The sequence below is a fragment of the Drosophila simulans genome, chromosome 3R (genome assembly GCF_016746395.2).
Source record: "Drosophila simulans strain w501 chromosome 3R, Prin_Dsim_3.1, whole genome shotgun sequence".
Classification (NCBI taxonomy): Eukaryota; Metazoa; Arthropoda; class Insecta; order Diptera; family Drosophilidae; genus Drosophila; species Drosophila simulans.
This window is the reverse complement of record NC_052523.2, coordinates 7,651,196-7,673,689: the sequence shown is the minus strand read 5'-3', so window position 1 is coordinate 7,673,689 and position 22,494 is coordinate 7,651,196. Positions and strand designations below refer to the sequence as shown.

The following is a 22,494-nucleotide window of genomic DNA, read 5'->3' as shown; positions in this document are numbered from 1 at the left end:
AACTCCAAACTCTCAACTTTAAGTTCGCCAGCGCTCCCACGCTGTAAGCCATTATTTATTATGTAATAATGTGGAGCACATAGGTCTTGGTTCGGAGGCTGTTCGGCTGTCAAGGGCGTGCACCGGCCCCTGTGACCTTGACCTAGACCCACTCCCAGCTTACATAAGTGGGAGGCGGTGGGTGGAGGTGTAACATTGCCCTAACATTCTGCTGGGCATTTACAGCGCTCAAGCTTGTCGTTTTTAAACGCTTTTCACTTTGAGCGGGTACGGTGACTCAGCAAAGCTTGCTAGTTAGGATTAATTATATGTTGGTAAGTATTACAATAAAGTTAAGACAAAAATTAAACATTTGTTTACAACACTTTAATCACCACTGTAGAAAATATTCAACATATGTAAAGTAATAATAAGACAAAAATTTCTAGTGCCACGTTTTTTACTTCACTCAAATGGTAAAACAATTCATTTTCCTCTATCTATACGCAATTATAGATACATTTTTAGACATTGATCAACCACAATTATAAATTTAATGTTCATATAAATCGTAGTTTATCCAGGAGATTAACATCACATGTCTTGAAACAAACCCTTACTCCCAAAAAATTTAAATCGCGCGCTCAGCCCAACAGCCTTTGCGCTTAACAGCGCCCTGTAGTCAAGCTTTTTGGATACAGATGGTAAACAAACGGGGAACAGCGGAAGCGAACACCGAAACGAAGAGAACGGACCGTGCGGCAGCTGAATTTTGCTTGTATATTTATTTCGTGCCGTCGAATCGCTTCGCTAAGCTGACTTTTTGACTTTTTCGTGTAGTTTGCACTCGAAAGGAGGAAGAAATCAGCCAAAATATATCCCCCGAAGATATTGGCGATAGTCCGGTTGCCGTATATATTCCAGTGAATCGGTGGATTGCCAGCAAAGCAGCCAAAAGCAAGAACAACATCGAAAAACGTTTCGTCACGCTGAGAGAGCAGTGGAATTTTTTCGCAACAAATACAATTAAAAGTTGCATGCAGAAGTGGAGGAGGCGACGAAAGTCAGAAAATCAATTTGTGAATAATACGAAATCGGTGCAAGATAAGTTCCCGTGTGAAATTGCTTTTTCGGCGATTGGATTTTCATCGATTTTGCAAAGGGAAAACAGGTTGGTTGTCAGTCTCTCTCTTTCCACCCCTCCCCCAAAAATCACATTTCTTTGATTTTTCTGATTTTGCAACTGGTTCTAGAAAAGAAACGCCGCTCATTCTGTGTTATTTCCTTTGATTTCTGTAGCTTGAGCTGCTTTTTGGCCTTCTGCTTTTTAGCATTTCATTCGTTGCGAAAATTTGTATGAAAATACCGGCTTGTTGTCATCTGTGCCAAAGAGAGCGAGAGAGTGGGAAGAGAGCGCGAGCGAGGGTGACTCAGTAACTGTGCTTGTGGTTGTGTGAGGTTATGCGTGTCACAAACAGTAGAGGTCACAAAAGTAGGGTGCCTAACACAGATTGGTGTAATATATCAAACAAATTTCAACTATGGTAATAAATGTTATTATATGAATACCTTTGGAAGCTAGAAAGCATTTTAACAAATTATTTCTTGTCCCAAAAAGTAATTTAAATTGTATTTCCAAACTGTTATAGTTTAAGCATAAAGTGAAAACTTTCTACCTACCAGTCTATTACTTATTCAATTATACGGCGTGCGAGAAATTTCCAGAATAAATATTGAATTTTGAGTACGATTGCGCTCACCGCTGCTGTGCGTTCAACTGGAATTGGAACACACGCGTAGCATATTGGAAACACTCGCGTCCAGCCATATTGCGACACTGGCCGACTTGATTGAATTGCTTGCATTTCTCTTAATTGATACGAACTTCAAATGGACGGGTCCTCAATTAGTGGCGATTATTTTTTTCTGCTTTCCCATTTCACTCGGACATTTTCGCAGTTGTGGGTGCAGCAGCTGTTCTTTCAAATTCCCGCGCAATTTGCATTTTCAATTGCATTCAGCGAAAGGGACGGACAGCGAAAGATTATGCAATATGCATTCATTTAGCGTGTTATCATCTTTTATTGCCGCCGGCTGTTATTGCAACTAGTTTTTGTCGGTACACATCACTAAGGTTAATTTTCACACACTAATTCTTGAAGGTTAACCATAATTTCAGTTAAGAGGGTAGATTCAATTTGTGATCCATGCGGAAGCTCTTTTGTGATTGTCATACCAAAAAAATAGACTAGTAGCTTAGAAATGATATGACTTTTTACTTGTTTTTTTGAAAAGGATTAGTAGGTTTTTTATCATTTACAACACTGGATTTTGTAATCTTGCTTAAATCAAATCTAAAGGTTGGCTTAATCTATATTGACATAATCTATATTGTTATAAATAAATAATAATATCTGACTTATGTAAAAAATGCAAATGATTTGCTTAGAATTTAATAAATGCCTTCTAGTTTACACACATATCCTACCCTTTTGCGTCAATACGCTAATTGTCGGCCAATGATTACACAATTAACAAAAACAAACTGCTAAATGCAATGATTATTAGAAAATATATCTCTGAAACGCAAATCGAGAATTAAAAAACAAATAGCCACAACAATCAACACCTTTACTGAAAGTAACTATCTTCTTCTCCGGCTAAAATATTGTTTCTTCTCAGTGAAAATTATCAAAAGGTATTCTTATATTCATAAGGTAGTACCAAAGACACTAGAATAACAAGATGCGTAACGGCCATACAAATTTTTGGCACGCGATTTTTTGGCCGTGGCTCTAGAGGTGGCTCCAGGCTCTCTTGAGTTTTTGTTCGAGAGAGAAAGAGCGGAGAGCGCTACAGCAAAGAGTTCTTTTCTACGCATACAGTTTTAGCATACAACTGTATGTGTGCATACGTGTGCTCATGCATTGTAAATTTGACAAAATATGCCCTTCACCTTAGAAGTTCGTTGACTTTAAATCTATATTACTTTTGATTAATTGGCTCCATGCGAAAAATTCTTGTTTTGTCTTGCCTTAACGTTATTATTATTTAAATAAAGCTTAGAAATAGTAATAGCCGAATCTATGTACGTCACAAAATAAATTTCGAAAATGACTTTATATTAGAATACTTGTCATTAGGGTATTCAGCTTGCGGCGTGAGAAAAATTAATAAGGCAATGATTGTTGAGTGCTTGTGTCCGCACTTCGTGCCAGACGATATGACTTTTGCAACGAACTGTTTTCATATTTTTATTTATTTTATTAATTTTTATTTTCTACTACGTATTATTATTTTTTATGAATTATTATTATGATATATTATTTTTATTATTTATGAATAAAATTATTATTTTTTTATGAAATTAAAAAATAATTATTATTTTTATGAAATATTTATTTCATATTTATTTATTTATAATATAAATAAAATAAAAATAAAATATAAATATGTAAACGGTAGCTAATTCGAGCGGCGATTTTAACAAACGAATTTAAAAAATTTTAAAATTATAATAGTCAGGGAATTTTTATTTTATTTCATCATATTGCTACGAAATTGGCCACAACTCCAAATATGTAAATTCGTTTCTTCGATCAGAATTGATTTCGGCCCGAAAATCGTCTTCTAGCACAACACGCAACATATACGCGTTCTCGTCTCTTGTTTTTACTCACACAAGCAAGCAAATTCTATTATTAGATTTCTTACGCTCTCAGCGTGAGCGAGCGGAAAGAGAGCAAATTTGGCCTTCACCAAAAAAGTGGCTGCATAGTGCCAAACGAATGTATGGCCGTTACGCATCTTGTTATTCTAGTGTCTTTGGTAGTACTTATACCCTATGCATTCATCTTTCTTAAAATATGCAAAATGTCTAGATTTATTCGCCTTAAGCAGTTTCAAAATGGTTACTTTTCATTTAGGAACCCTATCTTGATTCGCTAGAAAGTCGTTTTAATCGATTCGAAGATGGCAAAGAAGGTGTGAAGATGTGCCAAATAAAAAGAGTTTCATGTTTGGTATGGGCCAATATACTTCTCTAATAGCCAAAGAATTTCACATGCCAGCTGCGTGGCAGAGTCGCGTGGCTGTGGCAAATAAAATCGCCATTTAAAGCCAATAACAAGGGGATTTGGAAACCGTTGCTAATTTGATTGATCAACGGGCCTTTTGAGGCGCATGCACACAGTGCCATAATCGTGCCATTTACACCTGTTGTCCGCCCTGCCGATTGCCGATTGCCAATTTGCCTTTCTAATTAGTTGCATCCCGTGTCGTCAATTTATGCTCGATGTGCTCGTCCAATGGCCGCCCATCTTCGATGATTGCTTAGATTAGTTGTCCATTGGCCATGTGACATCGTGAGAACCACGTGCAAGTGTCGTCCCATCTAATTGCCACTTGCTCGGGACTCACACTTCCAACACATTCAATGTTCCATGTCCATTTTACTATTCAATACTACAATCAATATTGTATAATCCGTAGTTACATGTCGCATACAGGTGCTTCAATCACATACCCTTACCAAAGACACTAGAATAACAAGATGCGTAACGGCCATACAAATTTTTGGCACGCGATTTTTTGGCCGTGGCTCTAGAGGTGGCTCCAGGCTCTCTTGAGTTTTTGTTCGAGAGAGAAAGAGCGGAGAGCGCTACAGCAAACAGCTCTTTTCTACGCATACAGTGATAGCATACAACTGTATGTGTGCATACGTGTGCTCATGCATTGTAAATTTGACAAAATATGCCCTTCACCTTAGAAGTTCGTTGACTTTAAATCTATATTATTTTTGATTAATTGGCTCCATGCGAAAAATTCTTGTTTTGTCTTGCCTTAACGTTATTATTATTTAAATAAAGCTTAGAAATAGTAATAGCCGAATCTATGTAGATCACAAAATAAATTTCGAAAATGACTTTATATTAGAATACTTGTCATTAGGGTATTCAGCTTGCGGCGTGAGAAAAATTAATATGGCAATGATTGTTGAGTGCTTGTGTCCGCACTTCGTGCCTGACGATATGACTTTTGCAACGAACTGTTTTCATATTTTTATTTATTTTATTAATCTTTAGTTTCTACTACGTATTATTATTTTTTAGGAATTATTATTATGAAATATTATTTTTATTATTTATGAATAAAATTATTATTTTTTTATGAAATTAAAAAATAATTATTATTTTTATGAAATATTTATTTCATATTTATTTATTTATAATATAAATAAAATATAAATATGTAAACGGTAGCTAATTCGAGCGGCGATTTTAACAAACGAATTTAAAAAATTTTAAAATTATAATAGTCAGGGAATTTTTATTTTATTTCATCATATTGCTACGAAATTGGCCACAACTCCAAATATGTAAATTCGTTTCTTCGATCAGAATTGATTTCGGCCCGAAAATCGTCTTCTAGCACAACACGCAACATATACGCATTCTCGTCTCTTGTTTTTACTCACACAAGCAAGCAAATTCTATTATTAGATTTCTTACGCTCTCAGCGTGAGCGAGCGGAAAGAGAGCAAATTTGGCCTTCACCAAAAAAGTGGCTGCATAGTGCCAAACGAATGTATGGCCGTTACGCATCTTGTTATTCTAGTGTCTTTGCCCTTACCATCTTTTAGTTTGAATGCTAATGCTAATAGTATTTACACATTCCTATTGATTGAGAGTTATCATTTGTTATTGTTTTCATGACATTCCAGGCAAGTTCTTTGCGGGGTCAGACTCTGACAGCTTGTACTATATTTAGTGCCACTTGAGGTACGATTAGTTGAAGGGGCCTCTCATATAAATGCAATCAGGCGATAAGATTGATGAAAGAGTATACAACCAGCAGAATTTAGTAGAATAATGTATTTAAAATTATGATGCTATATTTGGGTAACACATTAATACCCCTTTTTATTCCCGTAAATCACTCAAATAATTAGATGATTTTCTGTTTTTTTTTTTTGCATTTACCACGCATTTCACATTTTGTATTTGCTGTGAGGACGTCTGAAATCTCAACATATGTCACACATTTAAGCGCATTTGTTTGTCTTGCATGTCATTTTGTTGTCCACACAGATTTCGAACTTAATGCGCTCACAATTTTCTATTTTGCTCTCGTTTTATGCGGCTAGAAAATGTTTTTAATGGGTTTTACAGCACGTGCCGTCTGTTTTTGTCCACTGGTATTTGTTATTATTATTATTGTTGTGGCAAATGCGCAGCATAACCTTTGTTTATAATTTATGGCAGTTATTAAAGTACGCAGCTGTTTTGTCTATTCAAAAAGCGATATCACAGTTCATAAAGAAAATAGCACAGTGCTTTGATTAATGTTTTTGGCATTTTGATGTGTATCTTTTGGAATTATTGGTTGCATATCTTAAGAATACCATAGACAAGAAAAATGAATTTATAGGTAAAGATGAATCGTAAGATTTAGACCAAAGCATCGCTGTTTGCTTACTTGAATTCTTTTAGTTATTTTTTTTAGGTTTTTTTTTATTTATTGCCTCTATTTTGGGTAAATAACAAAACGAACAACCATCTGTATTGACTAATACAATATTTATTTTGAAGTATCGAGGCCAGACGTCACCAAAATGTGGCAAAGACGTCAATAATAGGATTTTAGCACATATCGCCGTGGTTTTATTCGCTGTCCAAGACCATAAAAGGGAAATTCTTAGAAAAATATAAGAAACTTTGCGCAATTGATTACTATGCATTCTGGCAATGCTCACATTGTATTTTCTTTGGCAGCAGTTGGATAGAAATTAGCCGACCTATTTGGCCATTTTAATATTTCTAAACGCCATTCGCTTAATTGGTGGCAACAGGTGCCACACCTGCGCCTCCCCCCTCCCCTTCTACCGCCAAAAGAAAACGCCACAGAAATTGGTGGCATCTCGATGCGATGCTGCACTGGTGGCCATCGGCTGCTCATAATTTATTTGCATGCGGGATAAGTTTATATTTATTGGCATGAAGATAAGTTTTGTTGGCTGCACATTCGAGTCTCGTTTATTTTTAGCTGCCTCCATGCCCCCCGTTAACGAAAAGTGGTGGGGAAAAACGTTAATAAATTATTCGCACATTTACAAATCAAAATTTATGTGCTCTAATTATTTATTATTTATTTGTCGCCCCCTCCTGAAAATTATTTGCCATTCGCCGGGCTCTGATCCCTTACATGATGAACGTTGATGGAGATTTTCACCAAGAATGCATGATTGCTTCCGATTAATAAATTATTTTCAAATAAGGATACTACTTTATCGTGCATTATTTATTATAATTTCTTGTTCAATAGTTTTTATTTACGTCCATTGAAACCATTTGTTCAAACGCTATCTAAATTAACAATTTCTAAAATATTCCTTTCCTTTTTTTCAGGTTTTAAGAGGAGAACTGGTAAGCTAATACTGATAACCTAACTTTTTATATAGTAGATCCATAAAATTAAACTAGAATGGCAAGCATAAACTGGCTTCTTAGATAAAAGTGCAGATCAACTAGAAGATTTAGTTGACTAAAGTTATTAAAGTTAGTTAGTTTCACCGTTTTTAGCTTGTTTTTTGTATGCATTAAGGTTTAGCGTGATTTACAAATATTTTAGTTTCACAATAATTAGTCATCGAAATGGGGATTTCATAATAAAGTCATTAAGAAAGCACGCTTCTATAGAAGTTCGTCTCGTTCGGCAGACGAAACGCATTAAAGCGAAATGCAATCGGCGAGTCTGAAATCTAAATGGTGATCTTAAATCGAATTTAAATTGAGATAGGTAGAAGGCACAGTGGGGTTTTTTCGGGGCTTTTGGGGGTGGGGAATCAATCCGGTGGGTCACGTTCTGCTCGGCGCTAATCGCTCAATTTGCCTCACTGCTAGCACGCGGAAATGTGTGGGAGGGCATTCGAAAGCGTTTCAATCGCAAAAAAAAGACGGTGACATGCACTGTGAAAAACGCTAATCGAATTGCATAACATGCTCATTCTACACATTCACATGCTAAATAATATTAAACATAAGCACCTCTTGAAAGTAACTAGTTATCTAGTTACTCGCCACTCGTTATAATCGAACGTTCACAGCTATTTCACTCTTCTGGAGTGGTTCGTTACTACGTGGAATGCTGCCGTGTGAGTTGGTGCATATATTTCCGTATTTCCTTTAGATTAATCATTCAAAATAACTCGAAATATAATTTGCAGTGCATTGAAAGCGGGCACAGTGAGGCAATGCTAATTAAATTTCGCTAGTCGGGGCACGGCGCCCTCAGTCTTAATTTGTTTGCATGCTCGGTCGAGCGGAAAAACAACAACAAATTGGCATAATGATCTTGTACGATCAGCGGAAACATGATGATGATCACCAGCATCGCCACGATCTGAACTGAACTGACTGACTGACATGCGGACTTGTTCCTCCTTCTGCGCCGCTCGCTCGTTCGTTCGTTCAATTGCTATTTTGACTTTGAACTTGCGTCGCTCTGTAATTTACAATTTCTGCACCGAAGGAGAGCTTGCCCCAATCCGCACTATATAGTACACGAACTGTACGATCCGTGCACCATTTCCTACCCACTCATGTGACGTTCAGAGATTTAAATTTAGCCACAATGACCACCAGGGAAAGAACGAAACTATCACTGGGCTCCACGCTTAATATGGAACGACATTTCAATTGCGATTGCTATTTTTAGGCATTGTCAACGCGCCGTCTCGGCTTTACGATTTATGTACATATATCTCTCATCTTTAGCATATCGAGGGGCGACATTAAGCCCCGCGATTGTGCGACTTGTGGCAAGGTTACTTCATATGAGATCTCCATTCCAACTTCTACTTATTGATTCTGAAACAAGAAAGCTTAATTCTTAATTGCTTATATTGATGTTGGGTTGTCTTTACAAAATGTCTCAAAAGATCTTTGCACATTTTTGACACGCTTAATTTGTTTTTTAATTAAACAAAACCTTGCTGTCTCTGTCAATAAAACAAAAAAACAATTAACGCGGCTCATTTAGTTTTAGTTTTGAATAATAATGTGCGACAATTATGTTTGTCATATGACTTCCCAAAACATCAACTTCCTGCATTTGCGCAGCTTTTTGAACTCAATGAACTGAAATACCCTCGAGCTCGACAAAATGTTTTGCGTACAAGAATATTGATTTATTTACTGCTGTTTTTTATTTTTAATTTCTTGCGAAAAAATGACTTGCGAGTGCAAAAGTCGCAAACGTCCTTGCCTTGAGAAATCGACCGAGTGAGGAGAAATCACATGAGATGTTGACCAGCAAATTGAAGCGAACATGTGAGCATTGATTTCGCTGATGGGCGGATGGCACATATTTTGAATTTTTTTTAAGAAATATACTATGCGCATTTGTTTATACAAATGTATAGAGTTTCACGAACACCGCATCGATCTGCAATATACTTTTAAAAGTATATCTTTTATGGGATTTTTTAAAGCAATTAAATGTATTTAAATTGCTTAGAAAACATTTCATTAATACAAGACTACAAACTAACTTCACTAATATTTTCCTCTAGTTCTATGGCTGCTTGTATATAAATATATACATATACATAAGTATATCCACTGTAGTTTTTACTATACAAAATGGGTTCGTTTCGGTTCATTCATTATAGCTGGCCCAGCTCGTGATCATTCATGAGTTTTCCTCATTTTGATGTCACCGACGTCACGCAATAGAAAATTTCGCAGAGTTTATGACCAACGCCTAGTATTAGTATTGTACATGTATGTAGAAAGCGAAGTATTTGGGGCTCAGGATTGGGGTTCAACCTTTGGCCCACCCACACACGTGTCGAATGGCATTGGGCGCTAATTAAATCGTGGGGTTTTTCGGCTTCTTTTTGCGCTCTTTGGGTGTCAAAACTTTTTGAGGGCGTTCGATCACTTGACTCGAATCGCCGGTGCGCATAAAAAGTAAGCCAGCGTACAATTATAGATATATTTACGATTTGCACAGCCTGACAGATTTCACACATTTCGATACACAGGCACTGTTGGCTTGGATACAACAAATTCCCTTGTTAAAAATACGATTAACGCAAAAAGTTGGGAAAAAGGCAGCACACTTTGACTATAAACAAGAATTTAAAAATACACATCCCATAAGCCGTATGCAAATTGCTAAAATAATAATAACATCAAACTTGCGCATGTCTTCGTCGATGAAGAAGAATTACCTAGGTACAGTGCTGCTAAAAACAAGGGTAAACATGGTTGAAAGACGTCTATAGGAAAAGAGAGGTCTTACCAGAGACAGTCTTCTAGAGGATAGGAAGAATCTGCGTTGTATCTTGAGGATATAAAGAATCTACATTTATAGATACATATATGATTATGCTATTACTTGTAAAAATCTACTTTTACTTTCAACTCACTACACAATATTTACAAAATAATGTTTCCTATTAAAAATAAAAGTTGATGGTATATTGATTTTCTGGAACAGTTTCGCTTAAAGATTCTTATCAAACGAAATTTGTAGAACCCGCTAGAACGGAACTAGGAACCATTAACTATGCAAATTCCCGAAAATCCCCTGCCGCAGGTGTTTTAATTTTAGGTGGAAGCCAGGGCAATCACTCATGCATGTTACTTATCAGCTGGGCTTTGGCCATAAAGCCCGACAAATCCGAGTTTACGTCAGTCAGACATACATAGATACATAGATACACCTAGTGTTACAGATACAGATAGAGATACAAAGACACCGATGGGGATACAAAGGCGGATACTAACTACTACTAACTAACGCCAACGCGCGTTGATGGAGGCGGCAAAATTTCGCACATTTCGTACGTTTATTTCGTCGATCGGCAACGGCGTTTTTTTGCTATAGTATCGCCTGTCGTCGTGTTCCGCCATTTGTAGAGCTCATTTAATTTTATTGTTGTTTATTGCTAAACGAAACGAAAGGAAGGGGGGAAAAAACGGTTCATTTTAAATGTTTGATTACAACGATTTGTGAAGTTCAGTCGAATTTGTGATTTTCGCGCTGGAGGAGCGGCCCATTCAGCGATCGCGAGCAATGCGATTTGGCGAACTGCAATCGGATCGAATCCCAATCGCAGTTCCGTTGATAACTCAACTCAGTCATTCTCGAGTGTCGTGTGTGATCGAATCTACATCTGCGGCTAAAGATCTTGGCTTAAAAATCATTTCAGAACTTGAAAAAAAGTGACAACCAGACAAAATGCAGTTGCTGAATTTAGCGTGCCTCAAGCAAAGTGGGTTGAAATTTTGGAAAATCAAACTATATAAATCACGATTACGGCACTCAGCTTTTCAGCAAATCACAAAACACAATCCACACACACTGGGCTAGCAAACTAATTTGAAATTCATGTTATCGCCGAAAGTTATTTCCCACATGCACCGCATTTGTCATTTTATAATCCAAAAATAATGCATGTGTGTTGTGCATGTATCCTTATGCAAATAGCTAAATAAATGATACCTATTTGATAGATAGGAGTGTAAATTTTAAATGCGAATTTGGCCAACCAACTTAAATTGCCAAAACTGAATTCGGTCAGGGGAATCCCCGTTATACTGCTTGTGATTTATATCCAGTCGGTTTCGGGATAATTAAATTAAAAAATAATTGCCACAAAAAGCTTATAAACATGTCACAACGAGATTTATAATTTACTCAGGAAAAACGACTTTATTAGGATTTATTTGACTTTGATTTCCAAACCAAATACACTTACTGAGCAAGAAGAAATACAAAGATCAGTGGATTTTCTTAATTTTCCCAGTATATGCAGTATTATAGTATATATTGTGAACTCAACTATTTAAATAATTTGCTTGAAAAGTTCTTCAATTTGTTCTCACCATGCTGATTGATCGTTTGGAACCAACAGCTAGAACCAAAACACGAAAAGAACCGAATGAGTAGGCTATATGAATATGAATCAATGCCAGTACAAATACTATATTCACAAATCGGAACAGCAACTAAATGCAAAAACCAGGAATCAATTACTCTTCCACATGACGTGCTGAAAAGTCGCTGGCATCGGCCAAATTAAAAATCTAATCTAAACAAACAGTCACTTTGGGCACTTGGCACGGCTCAGTACTCATAGCAGCACTCATCTACTCACCCAACGGATTCATGCATAGTATAGATATAGTATCTAGTCATTTGTATTTCATTCTTGCGCGCGATTACAGTGCGAACTGTGTCAACAATTAATGCGAAGCGATATTGCAACTGCAATTCAAAGTTCAAGCAACTCGTTAATGTGTCAATATTGAAATTACATATGTCGTTAAATTCATTTCCATCGAGACGTTTTATATAAATACACTTACGTGTATTTTTGAAATATATCTGATTCCTCTATATTAAGGCTGTCGCATATTTGCAAAACGCAGCAGAGTGCAATAAACGGAAAATGTGTTAAGCGAATGAGATATTTATGCGTATTCATCTACCTGACTTAATGAGGATCCATTAGCTGGATTGTGAGGTGATTAGGTAACTGAATCACGCGGATTTTTAAATGGCCAACATTAGTAGACCTAAACTTGTAATTATATGTGTGGAAAATTTTCGTTAATTGATATGAATGAAACAATTAAAGCTAATTACGACCATTACTCTTATATTTGCTTTGCAATAACAGAAGGAACACAAGTTATACCAATACTAAATTTAAAATCGCAGTATTACTTTGTTTAATTATAAAATATCAGAGTTACCAAATACTTTTGTTTAATTATAAAATAACAGAGTTACCAAATACATTACCAATAATCCTCAGTATGACCAAACAGCTTTTAGTGCGGTAACCAAACCTTTTGGAAACTCTTGAACACTGTATTGTTTAAGATTAGAATAGAGTATATTTCGAATCTTTCTCTTGAGCTGCTTTCCATTTTCCGATCCATTTGGATTCATACGCACCCAAAAACCTGCCCCTTTCCGCCCGCCGAGACACTTTGCCATGGCCGAACTGCATTGGAAATTATATGCAAATAGCCAACGAGACGGAGACGTTCTAAAAATAAATAGACCACGCAAAAATCAGTATCAGTATTGTGTGTGTTTGTGCGCGAATATCTTATTTTTATAAGTCTTCAGTCGTCTTCAGTCTTCGTTCTTCGACCATGGCGCATTTTTATGCAGAGCAGAACAGAATTTAGCGCTATGGCCAAATGCAAACTGACGATCCCATAATCAACCTATAGATACACAGATACATTTGTATCTATGTAGATGCCTGCCTGGGTTTTATGGATGGGCTGTTGTGGATGCAATTTATGAATTTTCCATGATGACTGTGCGGGCTTCCCCCCACAAATTAACCCCCTTTCCAGTATGTTAACCCAGTTATCTTGCCCAGCAAGATAACGGAATGGAAAAAGAGTAAAAGCGAGAGAGAGTGAGATACTGGATTCCACTTTTGTATCTGGGTGCGGTATGGAAAGCACATATGTCTGCTGTATCTATGCTCCAGTTTTTGGGACTTTGGGTCTTTATTGTTGCTAATTGTTCTCGCTTGTTGTTATTATTGCCGCTGGAAACTTTTTAACTTATCGTGCGCGTCAGAGCTGATAAAATCCGAGTACACGAGGCGCAGGGAAAATTGGTGGGGGCAAACAAAAGAAAAACCTTACAAATTGTGCAATTGGCAGTGGGTCAGCATCGCCTATACATCATGCAAATAAGGTGGAATGTAGAAAAAAGTAGTTTCTATATTTGTTTGGTATGATTTCAATTCATTTTTAACAACAACATAATTGAGGTTCATATTTAGTACTTTTAAATTTCAGTTTAAATTCAATCTCTTTTTATCGAAACAATTTTTTATTGCTAATAACAGATAGTTTTCGTCAATGACGCCCACTGTGCGGCTCTTAACCCGCTCTCCCTGGCTCTCTCTACCGCTCTTCTTCCTCATTCTCAACCAGCACCCCCGCCCCACCGCCCTTCTTTTCTGCTGTTGATATTTACTCAATAAATTTATTTTTGTATATTTCTAGTTTCAGCTTTCCACACTAGCATAATACCCTTCAGTCGTTTGGCCTAATGATATTTCAAAGTACTAACCCCGTAATTATGGAGATTTCGATTTAAGAATCTATAATAAGCAACTTAAATCCGCAGAATTCTTGAAAGCTCAGCTTTAAGACGAAATTATGTAGTGGTAGGGTATCCGATGGCCGCATAACACCACCTTCTTTGCTTTTCTCTCATATTCTTGTTGTTTTTGCCACAAGCCGTTGTTACGACGTCGACGTCGACTGCGCTGCTATTGGCTTTGCCATTGCGTTTGTTGTTCTGCTTTTGTGCGCTCATTTGTTGCGCGGCTTTTGAAGCGATCGCTACGCCGAAAAAACAACACTAGTCGCAGTCGCGCCGGCGTGTGGAGCAGAATAAAAAAGAAGTAGCAGCAACGAGAATCGTGTAATTATTTCTTCAGCATTTGGCGTAAATTGTTTTGATTTCCTTGCCGAGAAATCAATAAAACCCTAAATGAAAATTTATTGAACTTCCCAGTGTGTGCGTGTGTGTGTCTGTGTGAAGTCGTGTGACAATGCTTATCAGTTGCACATGATCGTGTGTCTCTCGCGCGTTCTCTTCTCTCTCCCTCTCTCTCTTTCTCCAACTACTCTTGCTATTGAATAATTGTGAAATTTGTCTGCATAAATAAAATCATTTACTCACACTTTCCAGTTAAATTCATATTTGTCATTGATTTAAGCTTAAATTTGAGTTTTGTTTAACCGCTTTCTTTTGCCGCTGTTTGTTTTCCAAAATCTTTTTGTTATAAATCTTCAATCACTTCAAAAGAATTGTATTCAAGTGTATCTTTTAAAATTAGCTTAACTTAGCTTTCTCTTCTAACATTTTAAATTGGTTTTCTGCTTAAATTAGCTTTCTTAATTTTATTTTTGGTTGCCAAGTGTTTTTAGAGGCCATTTCCTGTCTTCCCTCGCTTCGCATTTTGTTTGTTGTGTAAACATTTAGATATTTTTTGTTTTCCTGCCGCGTTATTCTTTATTTGAATTGGCCTAAGTGTTAAATTGCGAAATTCGCCAAGTATGTTGTTGGTTCAAAAAGTTAGTTGGTTTAATTAAGTGGCACATGACACGTCCGATAACTGGAAACGCGTTTTCTTTATCGCTGCTGTCACAGTTATCGAATTGCGGTTGTTCTTTTTACCGTTTTTAACCGCAAGCTTATCGTGCTCGGGTTTTTCGATGTAATCAAAATGAAGATGGGAAATAAAGGAAAGCTGAAATTGTAAACATTTAGCTGAAAACTTAATTACAATTTCCACACACATTATCTTTGTTGTATAGCTCTGTTATTTTTGTTGTCGTTATTTGTTGCTATAAATAGCTCAATGCGGTCATTGGTCCCTCTCGCACACTTCTCTCTCTCTCACTCTCTTGTTCATTCCATGCGATTGAACTTTTTTTATGTTGCGTGAAAGAGAGCGTGAGCGTCGAAGAGAAAGACAATTTAAGAGAGCGCAGATCGCACTTATGAACAACTTATACAGTCGTGGGCGGAAAAAGTTGAACGATAGCCGAACAGTCGGGATCTCAGATAGTGTTCCACACAAAATATTCATGCAGTTAAATCTTATCACCAAAACGTGGAAAAATTTATCAGAATGTGAAGGGGGGAAGAAAGCGGGTATGAATAGCACTATTCCCAGTAAGACATGTGTCGAACGTTTACCGAACGTTCTTTGTAAAACATGTAAGGGTAATTCCCCAAAATATTTGTTGTATTCCTGTGTGTATGTACCTGTGCGACAATTCGAACTATTTTAACAACTTCCGAATGTATTATATTCTAAATTGAAGTGATTACTAACCCATCATGCACTGTAATCCAAGGTTTTTGCGGTAATCCGGTAATCAATCCCTTTCCACACCTTGCATTCGCCACCGGGATTCCTTCGTTACATCCCGATTTCCCCAAAAACTTCCTAAATCCACCTTGGGCAGCTCGTTGATCATCTTCCACGTAGATCAGTTGACTTTTGTTTAACGATAAACCAAGGCAAGGACTTTACCCCGTTCTGATTTTTTTCTCCACTTGCAGAGGTGGCACACATCGCCAACAACAACAACCAGAACCAAAGCAAAGAATCCCAAGAAAGAGATCCGAAGGATACGGGAATCTTTGGATGCTTTGCCAAGAAGGAAGAGCAGCAGCATAATCCCAAAAAGAAACAATCAGAAGGACCCAGAGAGAGTTCCAACTCGGGCAGCTATAAAGTCCAGCAAAGGGAGCAAGAACAACAGAGGGAATCGGAGAACGAGCTTCCATCCGTTTACCGCCAGCAGGACGAGGAGTTTCATCCGATAAAAAAGGAGGAGCCCCAGAAAACCCCACCCATATCCAAGCAACCCCGTCCGCGGAATACCCCAAGATCGCAAAGTCAGCCGGCTATTAACAACCGACGACGTCCAGGAACCCCGCCTCCTCACACAGTCGCAGCTGGAAACGGAACCGAAAGCAGGAGCATGACCTCCATACCCGCCAATCTGTCTAGCAATAATGTTGCTGGTGCAGCAACCTTACCAGGAGCTGCGCCACCGCCAGAGAAATATACGTGGCCGAACTCCAAGGACGATTACGAGCTGAGGGACGTCATTGGTGTGGGTGCCACAGCCGTTGTCCATGGCGCTTACTGTATTCCAAGGAACGAGAAGTGCGCCATCAAGCGCATCAACCTGGAGAAATGGAACACATCGATGGACGAGCTGCTCAAGGAGATTCAGGCCATGTCCTCTTGTTTTCACGAGAACGTGGTGACCTATCACACCTCATTTGTGGTCAGGGAAGAGCTCTGGTTGGTGCTAAGACTCCTAGAAGGCGGTTCTCTGCTGGACATCATCAAGCACAAGATGCGAACGTCCAACTGCAAACAGGGTGTCTTCGACGAAGCCACCATTGCCACGGTACTGAAGGAAGTCCTGAAGGGATTGGAGTATTTCCACTCGAACGGGCAAATCCATCGTGATATCAAGGCCGGCAATATTTTGATAGGTGACGATGGCACCATCCAAATCGCTGACTTCGGCGTGAGTGCATGGCTGGCCACTGGCAGGGATTTGTCCAGGCAGAAAGTGCGCCACACCTTTGTGGGCACACCGTGTTGGATGGCTCCCGAGGTGATGGAGCAGGATCATGGCTACGACTTTAAGGCGGACATTTGGTCCTTTGGAATAACTGCGATCGAGATGGCCACGGGCACTGCACCCTACCATAAATACCCGCCCATGAAGGTGCTAATGCTGACCCTGCAGAATGACCCGCCCACCTTGGACACCGGTGCGGACGATAAAGATCAGTATAAGGCGTATGGCAAGACATTCCGCAAGATGATTGTCGAGTGCTTGCAAAAGGAGCCATCGAAACGTCCCACGGCTAGTGAGCTCTTGAAGCACGCTTTCTTCAAGAAGGCCAAGGATCGCAAGTATCTCACCCAGACGTTGCTGCAATCTGGCCCCAGTATGGAGACCAGGGTTCACAAGGCGGCGAAACGGCAGCCAGGAGCCTCGGGCCGTTTGCATCGCACGGTGACAGGCGAATGGGTCTGGTCCAGCGAAGAGGAGGACAATGGTGGCTCTGCCGGCGCTTCCGGATCAGGAGACAGGAAACACCCATCTTCGGACTCGGATTCCGAAGATAGACCCATGAACCGATTGGAAAGAGCCGACTCCTCGGACAGCGACCGGGAAGAGCCTTCTCCCGAAATAACCCATAGTGTTTCCTCAGCCACAGTAACGCCTGGAGCTCCAGCCGGTGCTGGTGCTGGTGCTGCCCAAGAGCTAACAGCTGGCATGGCTCAATTACCACTACCTAGCGAAGCCGCCGGCGAGGCGCCACCAGTCAATCTTGTACTGCGCATGCGCAACTTGCGACGTGAGCTTCACGACATTCGCTTCGAGTTCGTGGTGGGCAAGGACACAGCCGAGGGCATCGCTACAGAACTGGTAGACGCCGGACTCGTTGATGCGCTGGATACCCAACCGATGGCAACGCATCTGGATCAACTGATAGCTGCCAGTGCAACGATGAAAACGATTACTTTCCAATTGAGTTCCGGCGTGCAGCCGGGCGAAGTGCCCGACGAACGATCGCTGGTGGGATATGCGCAGATCTCCATCACGGACTAGTGATCTGCCACGGAGCGTGCATCACAGCCAACACAACCCATCACAAGAGCATCCCAAACACCAACACATAGCACCATCCCTAGAAAACCAAGCCAGTCTGATGATACGTAAGGCCAGGAGGAGGGTTCGGGATCTGGATATTCCCGACTGGAGCCGTTTCTGTTTGCTGCTTTTAGCACTAGACTAGAACTAACTGTATATGCTAGTGATAGATCTTAACGCGAGCCGATCGTTTACCACATAGAGAAACTATCTATACACACGGTATATATGCTAAGCAGGGTGGGTCGATTTCAACCTATTGGTATATATACTGATATATTTACTATTCAGCTTAAAGTGTTTTTCAATTGGTAACCCACTCGTTAACAGCTATAGTGATCTAAATTATACTACAACTTTAATATTAGATACTACAAATTGTTCTTGGGATTTTATATATCCTACCATGGAAATCGGCCCGCCCTGGATTTTTATATATGCCTTACGTACTATATAAATCCTATGCGCATTGTAATTAACCCATGTGCCCAGCCCCCTTTCCCCTCGCCCCGCTAAAGTAATTGAAGAATCGTGTACTTATTCGTTTCGTTTGTCTTTAAGTAGCTCTGTACATACACCCCACACGTATATATATATTGTATGTCTATATATATATATATAGCTCTTGGTTTTAATTAGCCCACTGAAATCAGTAGATCCTGATGTAGTCCTGCCTTTATTTATCATTTACCAATCGCTCCCCCGCCAGGCGTCTTTAATTTATTCTCTAGCAATTTAAACTACTAATTTTTAAATCGTAGCGCCTAAGTCTTGTTTTTGTTTTACTCTTATTATTTTGTATTTTATTTTACCATTAATTACCACTACTCTGTATACCTACACTGTATGATGTATGAGTTTTCCGATAAGATCGCAAAGGATGTAAACTTAAGTGAGGAGAGTAGAAATTATGATTCAAGCTCTGTAGCTACCTTGAAGTAAATCGTAAATCAATTACTTTAAAAATGAATAATTTTAAACTTCGTATAGTGAAAAAGGAAAATTACAAAAAAATAGAAACGAAAAGGAATTTAGTTTTGTGTTTTCATTGGAATGGAATTTGGTTTTTGGGATTCCAGTTGGAAAAGCATTGTTTACTTATCGTTTTAATTTAAATCAAATTGAAAGTTAAAATTTCATCTTAATGAAGCTCAAAAGATGACAAAATGAAATAAGATATTCTTACAGATAAAGCATTCTTTGGAAGAAAATAATGAATAAGTAACAAGTACAGTAAAGCATTGATTGGGTGGACTTTGCCCTAGCTCACGTAATAAAGAAGCCAGTGTATGCCTGTAATTTTAGACTTTTTAAAGAGCATTGCCGAAGAATTTTAGTCCTAGAAAAAAAAAACAATACTTGCTAGCGTTTTAAATGCAAAGACCTCTTAGATACTTAGCAATAAAGTTGCTGCAACAAATTCATTTAAATGGAGTTTTAACCCAGATAATAGACTGTTATCAATTGTATACGAGAAACTGGAATAAAAATCACATTTGGCTCCTAAAATTATGCGGGTGTGGTTATAATATTTAGGTACAAAATTATCAAGTGGAATTTCGAAAGTATCTATATCTAGGATCTGAGGTTTTTGCCATCACGCTATCATCTACGAATTTCTGCTACAACAATTTCAGCCATGTCGGACTACTTCGAGGAACTGGGCCATGAACCCACTGGGCCACAGGGCGCCAACGATTTGGCCAGAAACCTAAAGCGTCTCCAGGTTTTGGCCATCATGAATGGCATCGATATGGAGATCGAGGTGCCAGAGGCCTCCAAGCGAGCCATTCTAGAGCTACCAGTCCATGAAATCGTGAAATCGGAGGAGGACGGCGATTTGGAGTGCTCCGTGTGCAAGGAGCCCGCTGAAGAGGGCCAGAAGTACAGGATCCTTCCATGCAAGCACGAGTTCCATGAGGAGTGCATCCTGCTCTGGCTGAAGAAGGTACATAAAAAAGTTATCAAAATAAAAACGTTCCTATATTCTGTTTTGAATCTTGCAGACAAACTCCTGTCCCCTGTGTCGCTATGAACTGGAAACTGATGATCCTGTTTACGAGGAGCTGCGCCGGTTTAGGCAGGATGAAGCTAACCGACGGGAGCGGGAGAACACTCTTATGGATTCCATGTTCGGCTAACTTGGGGTTAATAAATTGGCGGTGTTTGGTCAAATTTGTAGTATGTTAAAATAAAGGTGCTTAAGGGTAAACAAATCTTTTATTGGGAAGAGGTTGGTGTCGTCCTTTTATTATTTTAAAGTAAGTAAACTTATCTATTTATTTGGAATTCGCCTCCTAAAAAGATCATTTTTAAACTATTCACTATCGATACCAATCAAATACTCTTCCCACTCATACTGACACTGTTCCCAATTTATTGGTAACTGCCTTCGATATTTTTTGGATCCAACTTATCGATACTGTCATCGAGGGCTTGCCATCACCATCCATCTCTTCCTTTTCGCCGCCGTGCTTGAATAACTGTTCTTCGTGTGTCAGCTTGGAAGTCTGGAATTAAATAAAAGTATAGTAATTAAAATATTAGTATTTCCCGTCGGTTTGTGCAAAAATTTGACCATGATTGCCGACGACAGTGGAATAAAGCACTTTGATCCCAAGTTTGTGGCGTCCAATCTGCAGAATCTTCTGCGCTGCCCAAAATGTTCAAAATGTTTTACTTACGTGTACAATAAGAACTCTGGAGAAGGTAAGTGCTCAACTGTGTTGGACAGGGATTTGGCCAATTTAATTGGCTTTCTCAATTCATAACTTTTTAGACTGCGGCTACAATTAATATTCAATGGCAAATACTGCATCTCTTAATGAAAAGTGTTGCCAGCATGAAAGCTAAACAAGTTCAGGAAAGAAAATGGGAAAATAGAACAAGGAGTCTTAAAAGTGTTAACTAAAATGTAGTAAAGGAGCTGCTGGCAGCTGGAAAGGTTAATTGTTAAATTAATAGAAGCATATCTGAGAAAAAGAAGAAGAAAAAGAGCCGTTTTGAAGATACTCACTCACATTACTGTAAAAGTTTTTCACTTTACTTTGGCGTCTGCTTCTAAACAGGTGTACAGTTATTTTACATATGTACATATATGCACAAGTTTATGAATGTTTACGGAGGGTAATGAATGAAAGAACCCTGCAATTCAATTTTTTCAGCATATATTCTTCACGAGCGCATTAAACGACCATTTAGCTTTAAGTTCTATTAAATCTTTTAAGAGTACGACGTTTGCAATTAGTGAAACATTAAGTAATTTATAAAACCTTCACTTGAAACAGACAATCATCGTCCCTTTCTACTCGGATGCGGTCATAATCTCTGCGAGAGCTGCTTGTGGAACGATCGCCAGGATCCGAAGTGCGCCGTGTGCCACAGTCCAGCTCCTCCTACGATTGTGGCCAAGAGACCGGCCTGCAAGTCGGCCGCCAATTTGCGCGACTTCTACGAACTAAACTACCATGTGCTGGGCAGGACCAGCAGCCTCGGCTACCTTCTTCCATTTGCCAAGGACTCGGCAAACCAATCGCTGTGCCTCAGCGAGATTGTCCAGTCCGCCAAGTGCAGCGAGTGCGGAAATGCCATCGCCAGCGGAGAGTGCAGGCAGTGCAATGCCTTCTACTGCCGCCGTTGCTTCGATGCTGTTCACAAACGCAGTCGCGTGCTAAAGTCGCACATTTTTCGCAATTCCACGGAACAGGACAGTAGTTCCAGCAAGGAACTCAGAGTGGGAGATCAGTGCTTCACATTGCCGGGTCAGAACCTTTGCAGACATCACCGAATGCCCGAAGACAAGTACTGTATGATGTGCAACCGATCCCACTGCCAAATTTGCACCACCATCTATCATAGAGGGCACTGCGTACGGAAGCTATCCGAGATTGTTAGTATAATTTTTGAAATATTGCCATTTCCCTGGCATATTTGTATATGTAATTGCTTATTTAAATGTTCGTCACCCGACTTCAAAGATTTCTGAATTAGATTTGAAGCACATTCGTTTCGAGATCTACAATATGGTTTCAAATGCTAGCTTTAGAATTTACATATGTATGAGGTACACATAAATTGTGGCATTGTACTTATAAATCCATTACGTTGTACACTACCAACTTGAAATATGGTATTTCCAATAATATAACCCACCTAATCTTATTTGATTTCTTCCACAGAATCAACGCTATGCTTCCGAGATCCCCACCACCTTAAACTCACTTAACTTGACTCGTATTCATGTCCTCAATGGAAAGCAGGT

The 22,494-nt window shown here is 39.0% G+C and overlaps 3 protein-coding genes across 4 annotated transcripts in view; all 3 read left to right on the top strand.

The window, feature by feature from the left end:
- Positions 1-1,026: 1,026 nt before the first annotated feature.
- On the top strand, positions 1,027-20,445 carry LOC6727555 (E3 ubiquitin-protein ligase RNF181 homolog). Its single transcript, XM_039294945.2, has 4 exons — positions 1,027-1,150; positions 7,386-7,403; positions 19,871-20,181; positions 20,240-20,445. Exons 3-4 carry the CDS (start codon positions 19,873-19,875, stop codon positions 20,372-20,374), a joined length of 444 nt encoding a protein of 147 aa, XP_039150879.1. The 5' UTR covers positions 1,027-1,150; positions 7,386-7,403; positions 19,871-19,872; the 3' UTR covers positions 20,375-20,445.
- LOC123327025 (serine/threonine-protein kinase OSR1) lies at positions 7,386-19,259 on the top strand. Of its 2 annotated transcripts, none has more exons than XM_016175540.3 (2): positions 7,386-7,403; positions 16,108-19,259. In XM_016175540.3, the coding sequence occupies exon 2, from the start codon at positions 16,533-16,535 to the stop codon at positions 18,189-18,191; it is 1,659 nt and encodes a 552-aa protein (XP_016034135.1). In that variant the 5' UTR covers positions 7,386-7,403; positions 16,108-16,532; the 3' UTR covers positions 18,192-19,259. The 2 variants fall into 2 exon arrangements, with proteins under 2 accessions (XP_016034135.1, XP_016034136.1); XM_016175541.3 differs by lacking the exon at positions 7,386-7,403 and adding an exon at positions 11,007-11,260.
- Positions 20,446-20,718: 273 nt separating the features above from the next.
- LOC6727549 overlaps positions 20,719-22,494 on the top strand; it is a 54,940-nt gene continuing 53,164 nt past the window's right edge. Inside the window, exons 1-3 of the mRNA XM_016175547.3 lie at positions 20,719-20,942; positions 21,521-22,122; positions 22,412-22,492. Of these exons, the coding sequence (XP_016034123.1) occupies positions 20,813-20,942; positions 21,521-22,122; positions 22,412-22,492 (813 nt within the window). The 5' untranslated portion in view covers positions 20,719-20,812. The remainder of the gene's footprint in view (positions 20,943-21,520; positions 22,123-22,411; positions 22,493-22,494) is intronic.

Excerpts from the sequence above, each read along its gene's own strand:
- LOC123327025 (XM_016175541.3), top strand. The coding sequence starts at position 11,227 with ATGCAGTTGCTGAATTTAGCGTGCCTCAAGCAAA. Across the intron at positions 11,261-16,107 it reads TTTAGCGTGCCTCAAGCAAA|AGGTGGCACACATCGCCAAC; the intron begins GTGGGTTGAAAT and ends CTCCACTTGCAG.
- LOC6727555 (XM_039294945.2), top strand. The coding sequence starts at position 19,873 with ATGTCGGACTACTTCGAGGAACTGGGCCATGAACCCACTGGGCCACAG. Across the intron at positions 20,182-20,239 it reads TCCTGCTCTGGCTGAAGAAG|ACAAACTCCTGTCCCCTGTG; the intron begins GTACATAAAAAA and ends TGAATCTTGCAG.